The sequence below is a fragment of the Phaethon lepturus genome, unplaced genomic scaffold, assembly GCF_000687285.1.
Source record: "Phaethon lepturus isolate BGI_N335 unplaced genomic scaffold, ASM68728v1 scaffold19368, whole genome shotgun sequence".
Taxonomy (NCBI): Eukaryota; Metazoa; Chordata; class Aves; order Phaethontiformes; family Phaethontidae; genus Phaethon; species Phaethon lepturus.
In genome coordinates, this window is record NW_010555896.1 from 23,215 (window position 1) to 50,485 (window position 27,271).

A 27,271-nucleotide genomic window follows, 5' to 3' on the forward strand; every position below is an offset into this window, starting at 1 on the left:
TCAGGAGCGTCGGTGGCCGCAGAAGGGAGACGGGAGGAGGTTAATGCGGCCGCTCAACGCTCCCGAGGAGCTCAGCGGGGGAGCGGCCACGTCCCCCGGCGCAGCTGCCTGGGGCCGGTGGACACTTTCGGGCGGCTTTAAAGTCTGCGATTCCCGTGGCAGTCTGCTGCGTAAAGCTCTACCTACAGCAGCTCGCAGAGGGAGAGAGCAGGTACAATTTAAAGCGATGAACACAGAACAGATGGGGCCGTACACTTTAGGTGTACAAAGGAGTCATGAAAACTTTTAGTTGGATTTTTTGACTGCCGCAAACTTGGGTTTTGCATTCAAAATTCGTGTTGTGACATTGCCATTTTCTCTTCTTTTTTCTGAAAGATGCTATAGGAAACAGGAGAACAAGTAGGCTTGTGATTACCCCAGAATGACTGCAGAGAGAAAAAGCTTAGTAGAGATACGCTAAGAACACCCAAATGCCTGCAGACAGTTAGAATTGCCGTCTCATAGCACCTGCGTGCATTTACGCAGCGGCTGTAAGCATTAGATCCGGTTTCTATGTTAGAATGGTCTAACAAAGCATTTAACAATATGCTTGAAATTCCTCATTTAGGAAATGTAGAAACAGAATAAAGCATCTGACCCTGTTGATTATTAATAGTTTTTAACTGAGGAGGAAGGCTTGCCAAACCCTAAACTGTGATTTATTTTTTTATGGTGTATTAAAAAAAAAGTATTAAAAAAAAAAGATCCCCAAACCAAACCAGAAAAGAACTGGGAGGATGATGGAAAACCACTTCCCTTCCCAAATTTAATGTTTAAAAACAAACAAAGAAACAACAACAGTGCCCAAACCATGTTATCAAGTTACTCCCGATCCAAACCAGAGTCTACCCTTGCCCCCTCCATGTCATTTTTTCAAAAAAGGGTACAGGAAAAAGAAACAATTAAGATAGACATAGATCTAAATAAAATTAGATACTCCAGATGACATCAGACTACTTCTGACTAGTGCGGTGCTATGTATTTCTGAGAAAAATATGACAGAAGTGTATTTTAATAGTCAGTTAAAATAACTAGAGATAATACATCATTATTACATGCCCACAGTAACTAAATAGGTAAAATGAAAACAAACAGAAGAGAATGGGCAGCGTGTTCATTTAACAAAGAATTTTTTTTGCCCAGTAAAGTCTAAATATAACCAAAAAAAATCAGTTATCTTCTGTTTTTGTATTCCTGCAGACTGTTTACTTAGCTGACGACAGTTTGATCTCGAATAACAAAAAAGTCCACATAATCTTTATGAGGAGAACAAGCACAAATTTTAGTGGAAATTGGAGAACACACATTGAAAGTAACAGAATCCTAGAATAAGTTAAGTTGGAAAGTACCCCAGGTCATCTGGTTAAAGAAACAAAACAAAAAAAAAAAGGGAAAAAAAAAAAAAGGCTTTAGATATTTCTTGCGTGGGAGGAGCAGCTTTACCTTATTTTGTTTCCTCCATCTTGGTTACAGACTGGCAGCAGGTCCATGAGCACTTTGTAGAAGTATCGCAGGGTGAAGTCGATGCCCATTACTGCCACCGAATGCCCTGAAGACATCTGTGCACTGCAAAGAGGGGAGGAAAAAAAGGCAAAAGGCTTTCACGGCTGTATTAATAATTAATATTTTAATTACTCAGTTCCCTGCTTGAGAAGGGGACTGGCTTCCCTGGCATATAAATGACCGGCTCAAATCCACACCTCCACGCTGAAGGTCAGTTCACCCTACTTGTGTTTGAAGAACAGGTACAGCAGCTGTAAAGGGAGAGAACAGTGTCTTGACAGGGTTAGTTATTTGCTGCAAATCCTGAAGTCTCTCCACATAAATTGCACCTCATACAACCAGCACGTGGAGGAGACAGGAGACAGCCCAGGACTGGATCACACCCAGGAACCGACCCTTCTCCCCACGGGCTGTTCTCCCTCCGCTCTTACATACCTATAGACAACATAACCCTACCACATACAGACATTTAATATTTAGCAACATAAATGAGGATTAAAAATTCCCCACCCACACAAATGAACGCAGGACGCAGCTCCTGCATTTCTGGCACCCGAATCCCCACCGCCTCGGGGAGAGGTTTACGTTCCGCACCGCTCCTCTTCGCTCAGCCCCCAGCGTTAGGACCTGCACATGAAGCTGCCACAGATGTTTTGCTAAATCCCTAAAATTCCAAAGTGTAGGAGTGATTATGAATTTCAGCCAGAAAAAAATGCTGGGCAAGGGACAGACATGAATGAGGTTACCTTGCACCAGGCAACTAGGTGGTATTTAGGTGCTGGTTAACGAGCACCATGTGAAATGCTTTCAGGTTTAGGGTTGATGGTTGGATTTGATGACCATAAAGGTCTTTTCCAACCTTAATGATTCTGCGATTCTGTGAAATCGCATCCTACTTACAGGCTGGTTATCCGTGCTAGCTGGAATTAAACAGGAGTAATTCATGTTAACCTGACACTGCCTCCAGAGTGCCAAGTGACATTTAAAACCGCATCACTTAACGAATGTCCTGATTCAGTATCTTTCCCCAGTATTGGGCAACCACAAAATAAACCTTTGGGGCAAGGGCAGAACCTGGAGTCTGTTGGATGCGCAGCAAGAGCTGCTGTGAGTTGCAGTATTTCACCCGTACTGAAAACGTGCTTGCGTTCCTATTTTTACACACCAGTTTGGGAATATACAGAGTTGCCTTAGCAACCAAATACATCAAAGACTGACAAAACAGTCTCAGGCTGATGTATGGAAGAGTATTTTCTTACAGCTTGAGAAAGGTAAAAAAGCACTCCTTTCACTCAGTCGTATCGTTTTACCTTTCCTCACCATCAGTGAAGCAACTGCAAGAGCTCTGCTGGCAGAAGCACACTCTTGACATCTGGCTGAGACCATTTGGATGCTGAAAGCCCCAAACAGAAATGGTATTCTATTCATGTTGTTGTTTTCCCAAATTTCCTGTCCTGGCAAATTCCCACCTCCCCTCAGGAGAAACATCCAGATACTCAAGACCTCCTGAATCAACGCGCTTGAACTAAGGTGCAAATCCCCTCTGGGCGGCTGGGCGTCAGAGCGGCGAGGTTCTGGAACAAAAGCCTTCTAATATAATAATAGAGGAAAATAACTCCTATTTACTATGGCGGGTAATGAAAATGACTGTATGATGCGGCGGTGTGCCGTAGCCTGAGGCTGGACCGAGTATCCAGGGAATCCCTGTCACTCCTACGTCTCCAAGATTGCTCCCTGCAGCGCTGGGACGGCGCGGCCGACCACGCTACCGCTCACCCCTGAAGGACACAAAAGAATCAGCTCGTGCTATTTTGCACCTATGTGGGCTTTACGCTCATGACAAAGGAGACATGTTCAACTTGCTACTTTCTAAAATTTACTCTTCTAAATAGGAATAAAAATGTTTAGAACAAGAGGATAACACAGCTGGGTTATACAAAGTAGAGGCTGCTGGCAACCCCGTATCCATATAAAACCAACTCTGTTTACTGGACTGAAGTTCATTTGCTTTTAAAGAGGCACAGTGAAGATGCAGTCAAATCTAATTTGCAGATTTATAAATGTAGATTCTAAAAACCTGCACTTTATTTATTTCTAACATTACCCATTTCATGGAGAAGGCATGGGAAGAAGGATGACAGTGAAGCAGCACGGATACGTGTAACTGGATGTGACAAGGCATCAAGCTGTGAAGTTACTGCTCTGTCCTAACCAACAGAAAGCCATTAGGAACGCTGTAAATATTTTAGCTTCGTTTTTAAGCATTAAATCCTTCTGGTTTGCTGATGCAAGCTGTTATTAACTTCTTGCACGAACCTTCTATTCCCAGCCTTCAAAAAAGAACTGAGATATACATAAAATGGGGGTGAGAGGTATGAGTCAGTCCCAGATAAACTAATGTTGTTACTTAAACCCACCCAGCAGTTTCTAATGCAAGTGTGCCTATTAACTCTACTGATTCCTCCCCCACCCCTCCACTGTTTTTTTTTTTTAAACTAAGACCTCTTTGGGGGTTATAACCGCATGTGACTATAAGCTTTAGAGGTCGTATTTACCCAGGAATGACACTCACATCTGCCAAACTTTGTTTAACCGTTCTTTAATCATGTTCTAATAACCCACGCGAGCTTTAAGTTCTTAAAGCTAACTGAACCATCGCTTGCTAGATAAAAATCAGAATTTTGATTAATTGCACTTCTCTTCTTACAAAAGTGCTTGTTTCCCTTAAGTAAATTCCTCTGTGAGAATCACCACGCAGGCGTTAGGCCTCATAATACTCCTGCCAAAAAAGACAGGCGGATGTCCTGTGGTGGAAAATCCCAAACAAAGCCGAGATGTCTTTGAGAAGAGTAGAAAAGCAGTGTCCTGAGCTCTGCTGGCTTTGTGACCTGTATTTACCGGCACAAAGTTGGAAGTTACCTTTGTACTGGTGGGGTCTTCGATGGAGCGTGTGCGGGAGCCACATGCTCAGTGAGTATCTTGGAAGAGACTCCGTGTAAAAAACAAAACGAGAAACTCACATTTCTGAAACTTGGGAGAGCTTACGCTAGAAAGGTTTAGACCTCCTTTAAACAGCCTGCATCTCAAACCAAACCTCAGCCTTAAGCCAGGGGCCGGGCCAGAAGGGAGCTGAAAGAAAAAAATGCTGGTCCTCGAGGAAAGGGTCATCCCAGTACTGACAAGAAGTTCATTGAGACTGACTCCACTTCTCCTGGTGGTAATATTAACTGTATTAACATATGGCTATGATGGCCCTTTAGCTATATGTGGGGTTTTGATCCCAAAGGCACCAGCCACTGTTTCCACCCTGGTTTGTTTTTTGCAATCCTGCAAGGGCAGTTGAAGGTTTACAAGCTTCTCCTCAAGTTCTTCTTACTCCTGAAAGCCCCTGTCCAGAAGTGCTGAATTTAAACAGCCCAGGCAAGGAGCTCCACCAATTCCTGGAGTATGGACAGAGCTTTAATTAAAAGTCTCGTGGACTGACCTCCATTTGCAGTTCGCTAGATCTGCTTTCACCTCTTATTCCCTTCCAAACATCATGCTGGTACATACAGCTTCAGAAGTGTAAATGTGAGTAACTTCAGGAAATTTAGAAATTAGGTGTCGTGATGAAAAAGCATTTGACTACCAGCAGAGAGGGCAGAGATCCCAAACTGCCTAATGAAGGAGGTTTAGATTAGATATTAGGAAAAACTTCTTTACAGAGAGAGTGGTCAAGCATTGGAACAGGCTGCCCACCAGGGGCAGGTGGTGGAGTCACCATGCACTGGAAGTGTTGTGGACATGGTGCTTCGGGACATGGTTTAGTGGGCATGGTGGTGTTTGGTTAGTGGTTGGACTTGATGATCTTGAAGGTCTTTGCCAACCTTAATGATTCTATGAACACGATCCCTCTCCCCCTCCTAGGTTCTTGTCTTGCGTACAGGACATCTCATCTCAGGTTCATCCAGGAGCACATTCTCACCGATCAATTTTTTCTATATGCTGTTACCATTCATATATCAATAAAGCTACAGAATATAAACCTGTTCATATAACATGGATTTGTCACAGTTTTTCAATGTATTATTTCCACTGAATTTACACAAAGTTGCATTACATTTCATGAAAAGCATTTAAAAAACAGGTTTGGTTTTCAGTTCTTCGACACGTAGGAGTCGCTCAGCATACTCCTCTCCTACCCAAAGCACTTCTTGATAATTGAGAGTATTCTTGCTTCACACAAACCTCAAAACTCAATTTACCTGGAAGAATGGACTGTGTGACTGATCGTAACGACGTAGCCTGCCCCTCCAACATCTAAGTAGGGACCAGTAAAGGTAATTAGTCCTGGATTAGCCACTGCATGCAAGTACCTAAGGGCAGCCGAAAGAAACGCTCGTCATTAGTGAAAAACGGTCACTGTAAACTTTAAGACAACAGTATCCTTGATTTTGCAGAAACATAGACAAACACTGAATTCTGCACACTGTGAACAATGTGCTACCAAATTAAAGTTTCTTAATATTAAACAAGTACCTAAGCATGATTAGGACTCAGATCTAAAACAGACTTGCTCAATAAACTGTTCTCCAGTACATACAAGTGCATTAAAAAAGCTCAATTTACTTCTGCATAGAATAGTTCAATGCCACTGTAGACATTTTCCCCCAGAACAAGGTATGACTTGGTGCCAGCGGAGCCTCAAACTCAGAGCAAACACTGGCAAAATTATTACGTTGCAAACACAGGAGAAAGGACATCCTATAGGCAGAATTCACACGTGAAAATCTGGAAAGATGTCAGAAAGTGATTACAAATTGCCATCTCTCTTAAAACTTACTGTCAACATAAAATGAGCCACAATCATGTCAAATATCTTCTTACTGTCATCAGAAAGTTTATAAAACATTGCAACCGTTGGAAACACTTTTGTGTATGGAAAAGCTATTACTTTGCTTTGCAGTATACTAAGCCACGAGTCTGGACTGCACTGTGAAAAGTGACTGAATTCTACTTTATTACTAGTGCTTTGCTTGCAGCTTCTTTCCAAAACACTGCCGTTTGGCTTTATATAAAAAACCCAAGACATTATGGCATCCTGCATATGCAGGTTTTTTCAAAACCATGGTTTGAGAAAATCAGTGACACGTAAAAGCAAAAAACCCACCAAACTCCTCACAAAAAGCAATAATTAAAATAATTTGAGAGCTTTTAAAATGGAGACGAGGGATCATAAAAGTGCATTCAGTTCATTTACAACACGAACGCACCTTGTTTATCTCACTACAAAAAAAAAGAGAGCAAAATTTCACCATCTGGTCTGTCAGCAAAAGCATAAATAACGACAAAAAGGAAGAAAAGCTGATCAGTAGCTATGGTAATGATATTTTTAGGGAAAATATGGGTCAGGAGAGCTACAGCGTGGCCAACGCCGGGAGCAATTCAGAGCCTTCCCGGAGCAGCTGGAGGGCTGGGACCCAGCGCTGGCTCCTGCCCTCCGCAGTGTCGCTGTGCGGTGGCACCTGGCTGGCTCCTTTCAACAAAGCAGACACGGCAAAACGCGCTCCAGAGCGCTCTCATCTCTCAGGCTCTCATTCGTAACGTACACAAATATTTCCCCAAATCAGATGCTAGTGCATAATTAATAGTGTGCAGTTGAGCCAGCAAATTCCTACTGTAAATTAGCGATGAAACCCGCTGTAAACAAACAAAAAGACTGAAATATTAACGACCAAAAATGGCACAAGGAGCTGAAAACACTCCTGAATTAGCTAATCCCCTAAAGGGGATGCTCATTTTCTGAATATTTATATTCCCATCTGCCATAGCAGGGATATGAAACAGAAACTATCACTTAAAATAAAAAGGCTTGAAATTAGAACCAATAAAGGCTTTAACCAGCTGTATTTAAGCACTGAGCCTTTTACCCATGATGAAAACGTTTCTAGTTAAATAGTTTATAGCTGGCCATAAAAAAAACCAGCCTATGAAATCGATACCAGATATTTTCCTTCTTGCCCTCCAAGATTAGCCAAAGCTTTGATAACAGGACCCTAAAACTCACCATTGTCTCCTGGTGGGATCAAATGCTTTGTCCATGAGGGAACCGGGGTAAATTCGGAGCACCCCATTGGGGGTTGCTATGTAACGGCGCACAATATAACTGTTCAGGCTACTCATTTCCATTTGTGTCATCCATTCATCTGTGACGTGACTGGTAGCCATTACTTCATTTCTGACAGAGAACTGCAAAACAAAGGCAGACCTAGCAGGGTTCCTCTAAGACTTGCCTGAAAAGATAATAAGCTGCTTGCAGGGTTTCCTAAAGAGCGATCGGAGATCATCTAAACTCAATTACTTGTTTAAAGTCTTCTCACACCAGACAGATCTGGCACATTCCAAGCAAAGGAAAAGCTTATTATAATGAAATATTGTTGTCGTTATCTCTGCGGCTTTTAGAGTTTGCTTTTTTACTTCACGTAAATATAAATTCTTCTCCGCTTGCACACAAAATAGAAATTTCTCGTTTATATGCCTAAGAACACTAAGATATTTCTGCTGAGAATTTACTGCAGCTTTAACTTTTTCCTCTGTCTGGGGGAAGAAGCCCTCTCCCTCCTCTCTCCACTTTGAAGCCCACGGCCATCTCTCCAGGCAAGGGAGAGAACACTCCAAACCACCGCTCCATAACCCGACGAGCATCAAGAGAGCAGCGTGTCAGGTACTCCCCTCCTGGGTGACGGCGCGGGATGGGAGGAAACCAGGCTCTCCAGCGCTGACGACACCGGTCAACAGCGAGGACGTACCTTAAGGCCAGGATTGGCAATCAGGCGCGTGTTGTCGCTGAGGTACGCTGTGTAATGCTCCACCATTCGCTTTGTCTCGGGCTGGCTGAGATGCTCATAAGGAGAAGAGAAGCTGCCCGCAGAGAGCATTACCGTAGGGCTTTCTAAAAATAGCAAAATACAAGCAAGTTAAGGACGATGAACTGCACGTATCGCATAGTAAACACATTTGTACCACGAAAGGGTATCTGACGCGGTGTCCTAGCTGAGGACACGTGGAAGGAATTACACGGGCGCACTCTTCACTCCTCTGCTCGTCAAGCTCCCCATCCAAATCGGAGCACTTACCAGCACAGCCTGCGCCGGCACTGACAGAACTTTATGTTGAACGTCAACTACCTTTCTTGCGTCAAAATATGGAAGTCACAAAGTTAGTCCACTTACTCTGATCTCCACGTGTTATTTGGCAGACTGTAGTGCCTTTGTTCTCAAAGTCTAAACAATTTTTGCATTACTACTTTTCCAAAGATTACAGAAGCTGTTTTCCCTTAACAAAAGACTTTGTGCTAAAGAAGAAGAAATTAATTACCCATGCTTAGGTTAAATACAGCAGGGGAAAACAAAAACGAGCACTTTCAGGTACAGATAATGAACAAATGGAGAATTACAAGCGCAGAAGAGGGAGCTTACCAATAAAAGTGTAGCTGTCTGGGGTGATTTTCAGGACAGACTAGAAAGTAAAGTTTCATTGTGCAGAAACTGCAATATCAGGCAGCTTTTTCTTTTTGAAAAGAAAAACGATTATGATGATGCAGGGCTGAAGGTTGAGAAGAATGCCTTTTCTGAATATTTGACCCATGGAACCCGATTTCCCCAGTGTAATGATCTCCAGAGGAAAAATTTCACTGGAGTATGTGAAGTGTTCTGCTTTTATTCACATTCCTCTCAAACACATCACCATACATCCAGCAACCATATGTACTGCAGTCATCACTTATGAACTTCTATTATAGTTGTTCATCTGCTTCCCAGACCGAATATTCTGATGTGATTGCATTTTGCTTTGCATGAATTTTTTCCACTGTTCAGCTTAGTATTGCCTTTTTTTTTTTGATATTTTCCATTTCTATCTTGTCTCTCTGGATAGAAGATAATCAAGACTAGGCACCACATTAAAGAAAGAAAAAACCCTGTATTTTAAACAACTGGCAGAGCAATTTCCATAGGTTTGTCAAGTTCCTCCGTAACTCCTCCAGTCTAATCTCACTTAGCTATTTGTGGCACTGCAATATAGCTAAGAAAATATCACAACTGTGCTGCTAATCCACCATGAGACCTTCAAACCTTGCTACAAACAAAAGCACTTAATTCAGAACTTCTTATAATATAGCACAGATTTTAGCAAAAACCCCGATTCATTTTAAATACGAAAGCTGGCAACTTATGATCCTTATATAAAAAACCCTCTATGTTGTTGGGATAGATTAATTTCTCTACCCTTTCCAGACACTAGAACTTATACTGCCGTGGAGGCTTTCCCTCTTTCCAGTAATGTTTGAGCAACTACTGAAATTAGTCAGGTGGAGTAGAATCAGTTTAGCTATCAAAAGCAGGAACGCGTCAGTAAAGCGAGAATTTTTAAGCAGGTAAGGAGGGTCTGGAAACCATCACACCACTGAAGTTTCCCCCAACAGACTTAACTTTTGACTTCACATAGATCAATGGTATTAAATGCTTATGGCAGTGAGAAACTTGCAAAAATCCAAAATAAAAAGAAAAGTAGTCCTGTACAACTGGCTGGGACTTTATCCTACTTATGTTATTTGTCAATAAGCTGCTTTACAGCCAAGAGAAGAGAACTTAGTTTTAAGCTTGGTGAGACGTCTCTCGCTCTCCCCACTCCACTTTCTGGGAACTTGATTGAGCAAGATGGGCGGTGCATTTATCTGGTACTCTGATGTGCAGACCCACTGTGTTCATCCATGCAAGTGCTCGCCACTGAGCAGAGTAGCTATGATCAATGAAGAGCTTTAAGAAGGCAACAGCTGATTAGAAAACCAGCCTTGGAAAGAAGAGCCTCTCAAGAGGAGAGTATTTTCAGAGTTTTGCCAGAAGAGCTTTACTTTTCGGCTGCCACACTTACAGAAACATGCACAAGGTGGTCAAGACGAACTGCAAGAAAGCTTTACCTAAGGTAGCCAGCTGCTTGAAGTGCAGGCAGGCGTTCGGCTGGCCCAGCAGATCCAGGCGATGATACAGGAGCTTGCTGCTGGGGACAGTGTTGAGATTCTTCAGCTGTTTAACAGGTATTTCTGGCTGTATTACCACGACACACAGAATAAAGGATGTGTCCTGGACCTGAAAAACATGGGCAAGTCATCAAAGAAAAATGTGGAGGTGTTACAGAACTTATTTTCTATTTAGCATTCATTCTCTTTTTTTAATTGCTCATCATGACCAGTTCTGGAAGGCAGCACCACACTTCACCATACTCCCAAGGATTACAATGCCCACTCTCTCTGAAAACAGACAACTCCTTTTCAAAGGAGCTAATATGGACTTGATCCTACACAAAACAGAGAGAAGGAGTGTGCAGATAAAACTTTCAAGCTCTCCATGCAGGCTAGAGACTTGATGGCAGCAACTCAGTTCCGTACAGCCACGTTCCAGTCCATAACTACCCTGTATGTATCGGAACCACTAAGTTGTACAGAAAAATACCTTCCCACAGTCTACACACAAAGTAAAATTATTTTGTTTTCAGGAAAAAGGATTGCATTAAGACCTTCATTTTGTTCCTCAATTTGCAATGATTTCTAACACTATTTTGTGGATACTTTTGGAAGTGTCATTAACAGAGGAGAGGCTTCAGGTTCGCAGTTGATAAAAACCCACTGGTATTCCCATTACGAAGAATACAGACAAATCAACTCTTGCAAATAAGATTTTATCATTACCGCTCTTGTGTGCTGCACGTGTCACATGCTTTACTGTTTTGTATATTTTAAGTATCCTATAGTACACCAGACTAGCAAAACCTGGAGTTGCCCAGCTGCTCTGCAAGGTTGTTTGGTATTATTTAATGTAGCATTACAACATTAGAAAATTAGCTCCAGACACCCTCCTATGTGAATTTCTGTTACACAACGACAGATTTAATCTATTAAAACTGCTGTGCTTAATCTTTTAGGTTGGATTTAACTTAATACTGTGAAATGATCCACAAGTACCCTCCTAAGTTTGTTGGCACAAAAAAGTAGCCAATTATTTCTGGCATCAGCAAAATTCACCTCGATCGTATTTAACTTTACATTCCATTTTAATCCCTAGGTCACGATTAGTGTTCAGGTATGTTCAAAAGTTAAACTGAAGAAAGGAAGACAGCTGCTAGAAGCTCTCTTAAAGCTCTTTCCACTGGTAATACAGCCCGTTGCATACACATTGTACTCAGTTTCAATGAAAGCTTCGATATAACTGATGTTTGTAAGGAAAGTGTTAAATTACAGCAAACATCATTACTGGCTACTGATATAGTTCTGAAAAAAAGACAGTATCACAATGAGAAGCTGACATTTTCCAAACTGTATTAATTAATGGACCATCTTACTCTGCCCCAAACCTAACAACAGTATTAAGCAAAATAACAACTTAATGCTAAACGCTGCCTCAGCACTGTATTCAAATGAGGTCTCTGGCAGGTATTTATGTGTCACCTGGCTTGCAGTATGACATCCAGACCAGTATGGATTTACTTCCATCGGGAAAGCATGAGTATAATCTCTATGTGACTATACATTACATATGTCTTATGAAATGAATGCTTTCATGAAGAAAGAGCATACACGTATCCATACAGACACATCTCCGAAGATGACACAGTAACAAACCTGCAATAGTAATTTCATTGGTTCTTCACTGTAACAAAAAAACCTCCATATTCTGCAGTTTGCAGTAATTCAAACCTTTCATACATCAATATACAGCAATACTTCATGCGCTACATTCAACACATTAATGTACTCTTCAATATATGAACTTGCTCTATATTATCCTCTGCAACAGTGTCACTTCAAGTCCTTACCATTTTCCAGGCATAGCTGACATTGTAGGCTTCTTTTCCAACTTCTCTCAGTTTGTTTACATGCCAAGACAGTGAGGAGTTCACAGGAACCGTAATTATCTGGCTGCCCAGGGGAATGCTGTATCGGCAAATATAACATACAGCAATTTTATTAAACACTGAGAAAGCTCTTAAGCAAATCCCATCTACTGCACATATATAAAAATATCGTAAGATATGAAGAGATCAACTGTTATCTGTCTTAGGTGAAGAAAAAGTGTATGTATGCTGAAAATGCACTTGTGTACCATCACATTTTGAATTAAAACACATATTCAGGTAAGACAAAGGCTAAAGAAAAATCCAGACCAAATAGTGGAAAAATCTTCCTGACATGGAAGAGAGACATTGGAAAGAGTATCCCCTAGATCAGCTGTGGAAACCACTGCTTAGCACATCGAATGATAAAATGAAGAAAGCTGGAGGGAAAAACAAGCCAGAATCGTTCTGCATTTCAGGGAGAGGAGGAGAAAAAATAAACCCACATGAGTATCAAGATACTGTAGGAAAAGGAGCTTTACCTTATATTCTCTTAAAACTCCTCTAGAAATATTTCTAGTGCCCAAGGGCTGCTAATGTTGGGACTCGCATCCTGATTCCTTACCTAAGGATGTTCTGGCGCACCAGCTCAAATTTAGGAATGTTCTCGTAATGGATAATATCTGTGTGGAGTGGTGGTTCAGACAGCAGGTAGGGCCTGGTAAGGGATGGGTGCATTAGAGTGTACCCTAAAAAACAAAGCCACAAAACAAGACATGGAATGCATTGTAACAACTGAGTCCAGGGTGAAGAGTTATGGGAAAAAAATAGAATAAAGTAACGACACACAATGATTACAAAGGCTTAACAAAAGTGAACAAGCAGTATTATCATCAAAGAAGTTGCAAACTAAGAACTTGGGTAAGTTGCAAATGAAAGACAGCTCGAAGAACCAAGCAATAAAAAGAGGCTGGGATCAGAAGAAAAGAGCTGAACACACATATACACCAGTTTTGCCTTTTGCCCTACACATACAGAAGACCTCGGATGTTACACATGTAGAAAATCTCAACAGCAAGCGAGCATTTCCACATCAAAATTCCAGTACAGACATTTCAAATCATGAATCCACCTACAGTCTCCAGCAACTCTGACATAAAACTAACCAAGCAACATGCTACTAATCTTTTAGTAAAGATAAATAAAGACTGTTTAGACACATGAGGATTAAGAGTTTCCTCTTCATGGTTAATCATCTCAGTGGAACTTGAAGAGAATATATAAGCCAAAAAGTTACCTTTGTTATCAATGAGGAAAGTGTAGGAACCCAAGGAGTCTTGGTAATAGGTGACATCTTCCAAGATGTATGCGAGATTAACATCTACTCCAACAATTCCTAGCAGCAGGTTTCCAAAGTAACATGGTTTACTTACAGTCATTATCAGGCCTTAGAATGAGAGATAAACAGAAAACCATCACCAATAATATCTAGTTAATTATTTTTAGAGGAAACAGATCATGCGCTTTATTATTTCAAAATGTTATACAGTTAAATATTATATAGTATCCCTTGCTGGAATATGAACAAAAATTGGCATACCTACAGGAAAGCTGAGCAGGTTATCTGTCATGTCTGGCTGTTTTTAGCCACTCTCCCTAATTAGTTATTGTCTATGTTTCTGATAGTGACCGAAGGTACATTTAATCAATTTATTAAAACAGACACCACAATTAATGTTTTGGGGTTAATGCCAGTCTACTAGTGGATGCCTTACAGATAAGAAATGCATTTGCATGAAAAGCCAAGATAGTACTTTGCTCCTTTAACGTCATTTAAGGCAATTTAAAAACAGGGAGAGGAGGGAGCAAGAGAATTTGTACCTGTAAAGCAACAACAGGGATGAATTATTGCTCATCTAATTGCATGTTCAGAACATTAAAACTCCTCTGCCTAACTAAATCCCAATATGGCCACTGTACTGGGAATCATACCCGTAATTGCACAATGGTTTGAGACGCATTTTGTGAGGGAGGTGAGAACTCTCACTAACACCTTATTTCTCTTTCTACATCACTGCTATTTGGAAACTCAGTGGCTCTTTTCCTTCAAGCCAATATAAAATTCATTTGCATGCATAAGCTTTTAAGTACACTTTGATATTTATGTAAGACAAACCTTCCCTATTGCACCATTTCTAATCCTTCTGTTTTTCATTTTCCATTATGCTTGGATATGGCTTTGTGAGAGAGTAATAATACAGCTTAACTACCGAGGTTAGGAAACGCAGAAAGCAGCAAGCATTCTGACTCAGAAGAGATTTGCTCAGGAATAGTCTTAAATTTGCTTTGGGACTCAACACACGAGGCAAATGTGCATCCTAAACTCACCAGCCCTTGAAAACTATTCAGCATAACCCTCAACTACTCCTACATACTACTCGAGATTAAGAATATGCAAAGTCTTGAGTGAAGAAGTACAGAATTTGCTCAATTGTCGAAGCAATATAAAATCACCGGTGTATTTCCTAGCATCACTGTGATGGTCACACCTCTTTACGGAGCCCTGCAGCAGTACTAGAGAGATGTCAGGTGAGCTGCCCGAGAACTAACAGGGGTAAACCCTCAACTCCGCCCTTCCAAGCGTGTATGCTGAGCTTTAGGAAGGGCACCAGATCCCAAAGGTAAAAGGAGCAGCAGCTCTGAGCTTAGAACTGATGACACTTAAGCAAGTATTAGCTGCGGCAGTGGGACCCAGGGCTGGGTGCGCGTCCAGCCGGGGGAGCTCTGCCAGCACCGTGGGAGCAGCCTAAGCCGGGCTCCCTATGGAGCCCCGGCACCAGCCCAAATAGGACCACGCTGTAGATTGTGCTTACCCTGAGCACAAATGAAACCGTCTAATACCTGCGTTTCTTACACACGACATCTCACACACATGCTGGCACACTCCCAGACCAAGCTGAACATACAGTTTTTGTTAACAGCATCTAATTTTAAGGTAAAAAGGGAAGATCCATGCACCTTCCCGCCACGACAGCATAAATTAACTGATGGAAGAACCAGACTGCAGGCATCTGCTGCATTAAGATATGCTTCAGGATGCATCCATGGTCTACGGAAAAATTGTCACCAGGCTCCCATTAAATTCAGTATATCCCTCAATTCAGACTGGCCGGGCCACCATCAGCCAGCTCAGGCTTCCTCTTCTGTCCGGTGCTGAGGGCAGACCAAGTGTGCTGAAGCTAAAGGAAGAGCTAAGGATAGCAAACTTTGGACAATACTTAGGAATCTCTCTTTGTGCCATTTGCTAAGCTGGATGCCTTCCCCCTCTTTACATGGGTCTGACTGCCAGTGCCCAGCATCCCCACCTTTACAGCCCGGCAGCGGGCAATGGATGCTGAAGTAGTTGTGAAGAGCCACTGCTTGGGGTGCAAAGACAGAAAAAAGGGAACTCCAGCAGGAAGGACGACGCAAGTCACGTGCATGGCTCCACAGGAAAGGGAGGCTCAAACATTATTAACTTTTTCTCTCCTCCCCTGTGGGGGCCTATGCAATCCCCCGAGTCTACCTGTAAGACCTCAAGACATACACAAGTACTGAAATAATGAACTCTGCAATGGTGCTGCATGGTCACGGCTGTCATTGCAACGTGACAAGATTGCTTCCCTCAAGTATGAAGAATTTCTCTCCACAAATTAAATTATGGATGCTGTATACATACACATAGAGAAGAACAAACTGCACCCTTGAGAACCCAATCTGAATCTATCTACTCCATGTCTCAGGGGTGTTGGTTGATGAGACGCTCAACATGACCTGACAATGTGTGTTCACAGCCCAGAAGGCCAGCCGTGTCCTGGGCTGCACCCAAAGCCGCGTGGCCAGCAGGGCGAGGGAGGGGATTCTAACCCTCTGCCCTGCTCTGGTGAGACCTGCCTTGCAATGCCGCATCCAGCTCTGGGGCCCCCAACGTAAGAAGGATGATGTGGACCTGTTGGAGCAGGTCCAGAGGAGGGCCACGAAGATGATCAGAGGACTGGAGCACCCCTCCCATGAAGACAGGCTGAGAGAGTTGGGGTTGTTCAGCCTGGAGAAGAGAAGCCTCTGGGGAGGCCTTATAGCTGCCTTCCAGTACCTGAAGGGGGCCTAAAAGAAAGCTGGAGAGAGACTTTTTACAAGGGCATGTAGCGATAGGACAAGGGGTAATGGCTTTAAACTGAAAGAGGATGAATTTACATTAGATATAAGGAAGAAATTCTTCACTCTGAGGGTGGTGAGGCACTGGAACAGGTTGCCCAGAGAAGCTGTGGGTGCCCCATCCCTGCAAGTTTTGAAGCCCAGGTTGGATGGGGCTTTGAGCAACCTGGTCTAGCGGAAGGTGTCCCTGCCCATGCCAGGGGGGTTGGAACTAGATGATCTTTAAGGACCCTTCCAACCCAAACCATTCCATGATCCTATGCCTTATTACCACTTTTTTTCATAACCAGATCTTCTGCAGATAAAAAGAACCTACTGGCATGAAAGGCTAATTTTACATTTGCCTTAGGAACACACCTAAAAGCACCACCTTGTAAGACTACAGTGTATTTAGGAATATGTAAGCAAAAAACAACCTGATCTCTTACGTTTTTATACCTAAATTCAGCGTAAGCACTTACCATCTCCCATTTCATCTGAGAAAGGCAGACTGAAGACTGCCTCATCAATCATTCGGTTGGGGAGGTTGGTATAGAATCGGCCAACTGTAGTTTCCAGGTTACTCAGCTGGTTTAGGACCATCATGCTTCCCTTGATCACAGGTAGGGCTGTTCGGTCCGGCACCCCGTACTTCACCGAGTTCTGCTCTGCCAGGTCTCGCAGAAAGGCCAGTTCCTTCAAACCTGTCACTCCCTCTGAGACAGGGACACAAGAAATAGAAGGAAGGAGATAGAAGAAGTTTACTTTCCATCAAGACTTGTGTATCTTACTCCAAAGTACTGTCGATAAAAGCAGAATGATACATACGCTACACTATAGGACTGAATATACTCTAGGCTTATTTAAGCGATAAAGTGCTGAAAGACTAGTATGGTTTTAGGAAAAGTAATTAGCTAGTACAAAATTTAGTAAGATTGCTTCTCACATACTGTTGCACAGTGCAAAAATTCAACATGCTGTTCACATCACCACTTTAAACAAAGATCTTTCAACTAAGACTTATGTGACCCATAAATCCACAGGACAGCTCTTTGTTCTCCACTGGTGGCTAGTCCACATAAAGGACCAGGAGCATATTATACGCCCTTGGAGATAACAGGCTTTGTTCTTTAGCTTAACCATTAAAGTTTCACATGTTATGTAAGTCCCAGGCTCAATTCCTGCAGACAAATCCAAGATTTTTGTACATATTAGGTCTCAAAGGAGTATTTAAATTTAGAGTCAAATGATAGATTAGCTGAAGTGTTAGCTTCCCTGGCTAGAGCCGGTGTGCAATTTTTAGGAATACAACATATAGCCTTCTTCCTGAAAATGCTTTGTTGGGTAAAGCAGAGGATGCCAAACGACCGTGTGCGTGATCTTCACATGTAACGTCACTCTTAAGTTGGGTCCTAAGTTACCAAAGCATTTCAGGTTACATTTGATGCTACATTCACGCTCCTTGGCTAACAATTGAAGCAGAAGTCACGTATACTCTCATTTTGCTGCACCAGGAAACACGGGCAGTGTCAGGAAGGTTTACAGTTGCAACAGTTATCAAATTTAATTGTCTGGTTACCGCTAGACAATTTAGGCAACGATACTTTATATCCTGAGCAGCTGCACCGTGATACATAAACATACAGTGGCACGCAGTTTTATATACCAAAGAGGTAACATCTGGATGCAGCCTCTGGATTACACAGGCCAAAACCCATCAACAAACTGCTCCCAGTAAGGCTTGGAATTACATTTGGATGAGCTTAATAAACTAGCTGTACAACAAAAGGGAATTTTCACCCACTGGAAATACAAAAACATTTCTCACCGTTCATAAGCGCGTACGTAAGAATCATTACTGAGTTATTGAGGAAACTATTTTCTTCATTGATGACACGTAGAGTAGCTTTTTTATCGTCTTCTGAGGAATCTTTCGATGTAATCCCCGCCGAGAGATAAATTATGACCATATCGGTATCTAAAAAGAATTATATACGTATATAGCAGAGAGCGCATTAGATTTTTAACTCAGGAAAGTCGCGTGGTAAGAGTCCCTACATCTGCTTACAACCATTTACTGCCAACAGCTTCATCTGCGAGATTCTACAGGAATCTACAATGGATAAACACGCTGAACATTCGTTATTAAACTCTGATTCACAGCACCTGACAAGCATCTGTTTGATCCGGTGCCTCCCAGCCGCCCAGGAGCACCGCGGCTCGCTTCTCCCCAGCAGACCTCGCAGGCACCTTCTGGGCTGGCTGCAACCGGGCATGCTGCGGAAGCTGCTCCGACTCCACGGAGAGGGCTCAACCAAAGGGAAAAACCTGCAAGTTTCATCTCCTGACCCCACCGTTCTTCTCCCGTCCTGCAGATAGAGCGGAGCTGCGCCGCATCCCCGGGAGCATCTACATTGTATGTTCTAGGCGAAAAGTGCACGGTGCTCTCCCAGCCACCGCTGCTGCCAGAGCTGCGCCGGGGGCTCAGCATCGCTGTTGCTGCTGACCACGGGGTCCTCTTCGTCCTCCCTCCCGGTAAGGTTTGGCCTGGATCAGATCAGCCCCGGCAGAAGCACGGTGGCGGGCACGCCAACAGGCGTACGCGAGAAACTCAAAATCCCCGCAAAAGGCTTTTTCACCCACTGTTGCTTCTTCGCGCCTGCGTTAGCGCTGCTGCCGTTTAGTCCCTGACTTGCAGGGCGACAGCCGGGGGACGCTGCAGGATGAAAGGCACCCGACGCTTTCGCATGGCGTAGGTTAGAGCCTAGTGCTTGAGAAACGCGGCTCGGCGCCGTTCGTCATCGGCTCGTTTTCGCGTGAAGCTGAACACGTTCTTCAAGCAGAGTACGTTCTCGGCGAAAAGCCTGCCTCAAAGCCCTTGAGCATGGAAATTCAAATCATTGCTTACGCATCATCCTGTTTCATCATATGGTATCTCAGTATTAAAAGTATTTTATGCATATAATAAAAAAATGACACACCCCCGTGTGATCTGAAGCACATGAGGCTAGTTGGTTATATACCAACTCTGTTGCCTCATTGGGCTTTTTGGTGGGGTTTTGTGGTTGCTTTTTTTAAATAGGTATGAATACTTTGGCTTGTACATTTTGTCATCACGACTTGGAAAAGAATTTCAGCCAGAACTGGCTTTTGATACAAACAAGTTAAGAGGAGCTGTTAATTTTGGTGGAATTTCTGCCCCTTTTTTTAATTTAGAGGCTAAAACTAGGGAAAAAAGGCAAAGCCAGGTATTAATACAGCTTTGGCTGTAGTTTAAGGAAAATTGTTGATGTGTTTCCTAGGCTATAGCATAGGTATTATATACTGCAGCCAGGCACGATGCTGCAGTCTATAAGCTTTGCCAGCAGGAGTAACATAAGGCAATCCTAAGTCTGCATTAGGGACCAGTGCATCCGCTCCTTCAGCAGCCGATCATCCTACGCTATTCGATACGCGACATTGACAGCTGCAAAGGGCCCTTATATTCCATGTACCATTACTGTACCTACCTATGTATAGAGTGTGTGTGTGTATAATATGTACATACACTGCAATTTTTTTTTATATATTATACACACACACATACACACCCTGCCTATTTAACTCGAGTATATTCAGGGAATGATGGTACTCGGTGGCAGGGCATTTTCTTACACTTTGGGAGGAGGGTCTGTTGAGCAGAACTGCAATAGGAAGCAGCATAAGGCACGAAACTCAGACGTGTTCAACAGCACAATTCTTCCACCTTGTACCAGTAGCTCCCTTCTAACTTTTCCAGTGCGAATTTGGGAGTGAGGCTGTATCTCAATCGCTTCCCTGACACACCCAACACATTGTTCTCCGGGAACAGGATGTTATAAAATTAACAGTGAAATGAATGACTTTTTTCTCTAGGTTTATTTTTCTTTTTTAAGAAGATGAAAATATTATTTATAAGAAAATGAGACATGTTTTATAAACATCCTCTTCTCAAACCTATTGAGTCTCACTGTATGAATTCTGAAATTTTCTATATACACATTAGGTCTTCAAAATCTTTCACACTTAGAGAAAACCAAAGCATTTGCCTTTTCTTTTAACTTTCTATACTTGTGCCCCAAAGTAATTGTTTGGTATGAAACCTAGTAAAAGTATGTGCTCTCACATTAATGAAGAATATGCCAAAACCTTCTAATCCTAATACACAAACAGTTCCAAACATAAAAGATACGTAGGAGGATGCTGCAAGACTCCACAGCTGATGTTCTTGGAATAACTACTGATGACTAACGCATCTTATCCCAGTCAGCTTCAGCAGCGCTGGATTTTTTTTATTATTTTGTGTTTTCTAGAAAGTTGCGCCCCTTTCATCATTTTGCCAGCGGATGGTAAAAACCCGTCCTTGACAACTGTACCTTTCATCTAAGCAGTGTAGGGTCAGATAAATGTTTCACTGTATCTGTGGCCTACAGTTCAGAAGTTGGCTGAACCTTTAATAGCAAAAGCACCGTTTCATAAACCGAAGGAGTCACATTAAGCAGGAGCACATTTCCTTAGTCTTTCCAAAGCACTTTTATGCCTGGACTTTTCTTTTCAACTTTCTTCTGTTCTGAGCTGGTGCCCTTCAGGTCAACGAAGAATTTGCACTCACTGGAGTAGGCACAGGACCAAGCTACGGGATCTGCATTACACAAATTGACTAAACCGACAGAAATTGGGTCTGCTTTCTCCACCCTGCCACGGCACTGGCAATGTCATTCGACTCCAACGAGCACAGCTTCAAGAATTTGCTTTCCACAGTTTCCTGGCAAGCAAATGTGCCGCTCAATTTCGCATCCATCTTTTCCCCATCTTTCACCACATCCTCATTAGAAAAAACACACAACCCCCCCCAATCTTGGGATTGGGAATGAGAAAGCCCACAATGCATACACCAAAATTCAGGAGGATATTCTTAGGTGAAGGGAAATTTAGCCAGACCAACCTCATATTCCATAAAATATCACCCATAATTGGTATTCTCAAAAAACCCTTTTCCCTGAGAAGCAAAGGCCACTTCTGTAGGATTCCAGTTAGGCAGATTACAACAGCAATTTTCATTAAAAGGACCCCCCTGCACACATTTGGGAAATAACTTGGCTATCTGGCAATTCAATCCTGCAATTTCGTATTATAGTTCAAAAGAAAGTCAGCAAGTGAAATAAATTAAAAGGGAATGGCCACATTCAAGAGTCACTCATGCAGATTCTAGATCAAGTAAATGTTACTTCATCAAAACGTGCGCCCTTTTTTTTTAATATTCAAGACACTACACTCATCTGGCCTCTGCCAAAGTGAGAACCTCAAAAAAGAAAACATTTGCAAGCCTCAGAAATAATCAGGATTGCACAACAAGGGACTTACTTCCTTGGAGTTTTGTGCCATTGTTTGTATTTCGTATCAACTGGAAAGCCTTTTGAAATCCCACTGCATGCTGCGTAGGGCTGTCAGACGACTTTATACTGCTAACGAAGGTGGACATCTTCCTTTTTGTCTCACTAGTGGCAGGAGACAGAAACGTCTTATAGCACTGATCCAGAGAGCAGGTTCTTACTGTGTCTGCCACGGTTAAGACGGAGATCTTGAAAGAGAAGAAACTGTATTGGATTACCTTACCATTTATAATTCTTTACGCGCCGATATGGAAAACACAATGATAAGCCAACTGAAGAGATTCCGTGGATTTAAAACTCAATTGTTAAAAAAATAAATGCTTGAGGCATAAATCCATCAAATTTGAAAAGGATTAGACCTACGGTGATTTCAAGAAAAAGAGACTTCAGTCTTTGTTTCACAGATGAAGTCAGCTTCACTCTGCTCGTACATAATAGTTAATACACTGTTTTGGGCAGAAGCCTCAGTGAACTAGAGATAACTGAAAACAAAACCAGCTGAGAGCATTTTCAGGAAAGCCTTGAGCGCCTACAGAGAAGTGGTGTGCGTACAGAAAATGAAAAAAACCCAAGCCCTCTAAGAACTTTTCACAGGCAAAGCATTATGTTGTTTTAATGTTTCAGGCAAAGCAAGCCAAATCTACCATCAATTTTTATCCTGTAAATAAGTTAAGGCATGTAGTGGTACCACTTGCATTAATATACACGTAACATACCAGTCTTATTAAATGAGTGGCAATTACAACTGATGCAAGACAGTCATAGAATTAAGTAGTAATTATATACCCGTATAACAGGTTTCATAACCACTGAGCTACTGACCAAATAATACCTGTCTTAAACTTTTTTTTTCATTACAGGTCTATATTAAGACAAGTACTTTTGACACTTAAAGTACTATTAATTCTGCTAAACTAATAAGCATTATTTTACAGTATTAAAACTCTCTAAAAGCACAGAAGTTAGAAGTGTTTTTCCTGTACTATTAGTGAGAAGACTTAAGGCAAAGATTATAACCAGTTGTTCAACTTGATTTGACTGAAACTCCCTTCCAATAAAAAACAAAAAAAGGCAGGAAGAACGATCAAGGTTGTACTAACAGGGAACTACTGAAAGTAAAGACCGAACTGGGGACTGCTTGTGGTCCTATAGAAGCACTTTATGGGCCCCTGGTTGTAATCCCTACTTAAAAAATTACTGGTTAAGCGACTTTCTCATTGTCAAGTAGAGTATCTGTGGCAGAGAAAGAAATAAAATCCAGATTTCTTGGCCCTTTGCTTTATCCTTTCCTTGCTGGTATCACAGTTGTCTGGGAATCTTACAAACACTAATTATGTTTCAGCTCACCCCAGTATAGCAGCAGAATAAATCATTTACATTTTCACAAGCAAAAAAGCCTCAGAGTAAAATGAGTTGCTCAAAGCAATCTAGTACTTCTGAAGTTGTCGGGCTTGGAGCACGGTTCTCCTAATTGCACACCGTGTCACACTTCTGACCATCACCTACAGCCTCTGCCAAGATGAAGGAGCCTTGAAAGATTACTCAGAAACGAGATTTTGCCTTAGTTCAGTGGTTTTCACTTTTTTTTAGCCTGCGGATGCCTAAATGTTTCCCCTGCAATAACAGAGGCTTCCAAAAGCGAGTTCAAGTCTTCATCACCCATTAGAGGCAGACCACAGATCCCCACCAGTCCACGGACCACAAGTTAAAAACACCACTTTGGATGAAAACTGAAAACACTGAGCATGGCTGAAACCAGTGAAAATATGCTCATTGCTTGGAGAAAGCTTACCTTATCGTGTTCATCTATAGAGCTCAGAATAACCTGCGCGGCATCTTTGGCAATCTGAAGCTGCGTCTCCGTGACCGAAGCCCCATGGTCCACAATGACAACGATATGCTTGGACTGAGGTCGAACAGTAGAAACATAGACAGGCCTGAAGGAGAACGAAACCCAAACCACTGTCGTGAGTCATCTTGTAATTTCCACCAAAACGTTTGTAAGTGAAAATAGTTGAGAATTAAAAACAAAAACACCCCACGAAGAAACAATGAATTATAACAGGAATTTTTGCCTTTATGAAAACTTTCTACTAGGAAAGACAAACCGAAAATCTGAGCACACAGAAAAGGCCCTCGCTTTCACTCTGATTTTTTTTAACCCAAATCAGGTGTCAGATCCTTCTCCCTCTGTCACAGCAACCACTTTCAGCTAGGAATAAACAACCTTGCTGATGCAAAAGCAGTGTTCAGGATTACTGTTTGCAGCAGCTCACATCAAGCTTTGGATGAAGTGTTGACAAGCAAGAAATGCCCCATGACAAATGCTGGGTGCCGGGAACCTGACTCACATGTAAAAGTAAGTGCAACAGTGGGTATTTGCTGGTTACGTGACAAGTAAAAACCTGTGCAACTGTGCAGAGTTGCATTAGCATAGGGTGTTCAGCTTACGGTAATAAGGGAAGGCTTCTGGCCAAGAAAGGGTTTTCTCTTGGTGCTCTCGAATGTGTTTCATGCGGGTCGTGCTCCACAACCCCTTGGGTCTGCGCAGGTTTAAACCCCATGGCCAATCTGAGTTAACCCTGGTACAGGCTCTTGGTGCTGCCACGTGTCTGTGCTAACATCAAAAAAACCCTATTTTCAGTGAAGCGGTGCTCAGATCCAGTTCAGTATTGTGAGAAAGATTTCACAAGCTCTCGCGCCAAGGTTTCAACCTGGAACAAACTGTGAAGATATTCAGCAAGGAGGAAGAAATAAAAAAAGACAGTACTCTCTTCCCTCTTTAGTCCAGACCCAAAACTAGTCAGAGGCAAGTGTGAGTTTTAGGATCTAAATTTTTATTCTATCAAAGGCAGCCAAAGAAGTCTTATTAAAAGTAAAGGAAATGCTGAAGATTTTAGATAAGGCACTACAATAAACAACTGGCACAAATCTGTTCTTAGTTGTAGAACGGCCTGCAGCTCTGCGTCGGTATTAATACCTAGAACTTAAATAGGGCCTTTGATCTTCAAAGCGCTTAAGTATTAACTAATTAATCCATCCAAACCACCCTCTGAAGTAAATACAAGCAGAAAGATACCCCTTATTTAGCCATGGAGAAACTGCGACCAAGTGTTTTAGATGAAATCACCAATGGTTCTAGCGTCAAAATTCTGATCGAGACTGGGGTACCCCCGGCTCTCACGTCTTCAGACCGCACCTTGCCAAGGCCACAGAAAACAATCAAGCCCAGACGCTTCAAGCTTTGATGACACATTGAACGTAACATCTGTGAACATTTGATTGCTCAACATGGACAAGTAATCCGAACACTTTTTAGTCTCTGTATACTCAGCTATGTAGAAACACACCAGGATGTGCTGATACTTCTTCCGCGTAGACTGATTAACTGGTACAATTAGCTAATGTGCGACCAGAGATACTAAGGCCACTGCACTTTCTCCGAAGATTCCACCCTTGACTCTTGATCAGTCCCATAATATTGACAGCAAAGGTTAGAGAAAAAATACTGCGCTGCAACTGCTCTGCTTCATGCCTACAGAGCAGGAATATTCCCCTGGGCAGGAAATCCACGTCACCATTTGGTCCTTTTTCCTACAGTTTCCTTGGTAGAAACATGAAGTTTCCATTATTGCTGCTTCCCTACTAACCACAGTCTGCCACCTGAACTTTAGGTGGAGACTCGAAAAATGCTCCTACCTAGTCTCTCATCCTTCCACCCCCCTCCCAGAATACATATTCATTGCTTTATTAACGGAGGTCAAGTACGAGTCAAAGAGAAGACAAATTTTGCCTATGGGCAGACCTATAATTTACAAGTTACTGCTACTTACAGCTTATTTGATTTGGGAGAGGTGAGGAACCTGTATGTAGTTTTATTTTACATCGAAGTTTCTTAAAAGTGAAAACTGGTGCTTTAAAAAACAAACCTAAGAAAACCCAAGGGACCCCATTAAATCTTCCTCATGAATGTTGTTGTCTTGGCAAAGTGTAATGCTGAAATGAAATCAGTGCCTGAGGAATCCAATTTTAGTGGATTCTGAGGAGACAAGTCATATGAGACAAATCATACCTGCTGCGATGTTCATAGCTGCCTTTGCACCGGAACTTGTGGGCTGGGAAAACGGTGAAAATGCCTTCTTCCGAGCTGAAATACTGCCATTTAATTCCCGGGTTAGACTTCAGATTATCAGCAAGAACTGAAGGTTGGAGAGGAAAAATGAGAAATGGAGTTACAGAGGGAGGTCAGACTTGGAGCTCTGTTTATTCAAGGCCTCTCTCATATGTGCTTGAAGAAGAATAACCTGGGTCCCAACACCAACGGCAAGTAGCTCTATTTGAGGACTGACAGAGCTCGATGACTGATTTGCAAACAGTTAAAGGCTTCTGGAAACTTAACACTGGACTGGATAGATTTTGTATAATATGTGATGGCAACTCCTGAATCTCTGAAGTATAACCGGGGCCCAAGAAGCCAAGGCAGGAGCAAGAAGGAAGAGATTAAGGCAATTATATATAATATGTATCCATACATAAATTTACATGTCATGATAAACACATTGTCCACATAGTTTTCATAAAGAAAAAAAAAAACAATGTTAAAAAAAAAACACGTGTTCTTTATACCAAAATTACTCCAAAATATTAAATAGGTTTGCTGCTTACAGATCTGTAACCCAATCTGTTAACATTGCCTGTTCTGACATCTGTTTAAAAATGTCTGCATGAACATTTAGCAAAAAGAGTTTTACACACCAATGCGGGTCGAGGAGAAACTCACCATACAGAATAGTTGAACAGGTTAAAAAAAAAAAGGGGGGGGAGAATCTTTCCTCTTTGTTCATCATGCTCTCCTGTTTGTGTAAGGGTAGACAGGTACAGCTCCCATTCTTGGGACTCAAGAATTTCCCCACGTTTCTCATTACCCCTGTGCCACAATTAACAAGACTGTGGGGCCTTCATGTTAGGAGAAATAGCCGCTTTTCAGTGGAAACAGAATTTTTCTTCAAAGGGTTATGCACTGGTCACACTCTCCAAGCGCTGCCTGGTGGGTGGTGGCTCCATGCTGGTTCCACCCATCCTCACTGTCAGCATCTCCACCAGGTTCCCATTTTCAAGTTCATAAAATTCAGAAAGAATAATGGTCCTTAGCAGCTATATCACAACTTTCCCCCAAGTCTCTCAGAAACTCCTCTGTGGCAGGTGATTATTAGTAACTCATTGCACGGACAAGAAGTGAAGAACAAAGAAGGTAAATGACACGTTCCCACGCCGTGTAG

The 27,271-nt window shown here is 42.3% G+C and overlaps 1 protein-coding gene across 1 annotated transcript in view; it reads right to left on the reverse strand.

Annotated features, from left to right (window-relative positions):
* CACHD1 (cache domain containing 1) overlaps positions 1-27,271 on the reverse strand; it is a 61,356-nt gene that overhangs the window by 11,604 nt on the left and 22,481 nt on the right. Inside the window, exons 3-15 of the mRNA XM_010292316.1 lie at positions 26,065-26,191; positions 23,785-23,929; positions 21,964-22,180; positions 18,410-18,559; positions 17,064-17,297; positions 13,706-13,855; positions 13,034-13,157; positions 12,391-12,508; positions 10,499-10,667; positions 8,331-8,473; positions 7,589-7,770; positions 5,787-5,897; positions 1,483-1,605 (exon numbers count right to left, since the gene is read on the reverse strand). Coding sequence (XP_010290618.1) covers positions 1,483-1,605; positions 5,787-5,897; positions 7,589-7,770; positions 8,331-8,473; positions 10,499-10,667; positions 12,391-12,508; positions 13,034-13,157; positions 13,706-13,855; positions 17,064-17,297; positions 18,410-18,559; positions 21,964-22,180; positions 23,785-23,929; positions 26,065-26,191 — 1,993 coding nt within the window. The remainder of the gene's footprint in view (positions 1-1,482; positions 1,606-5,786; positions 5,898-7,588; positions 7,771-8,330; positions 8,474-10,498; positions 10,668-12,390; positions 12,509-13,033; positions 13,158-13,705; positions 13,856-17,063; positions 17,298-18,409; positions 18,560-21,963; positions 22,181-23,784; positions 23,930-26,064; positions 26,192-27,271) is intronic.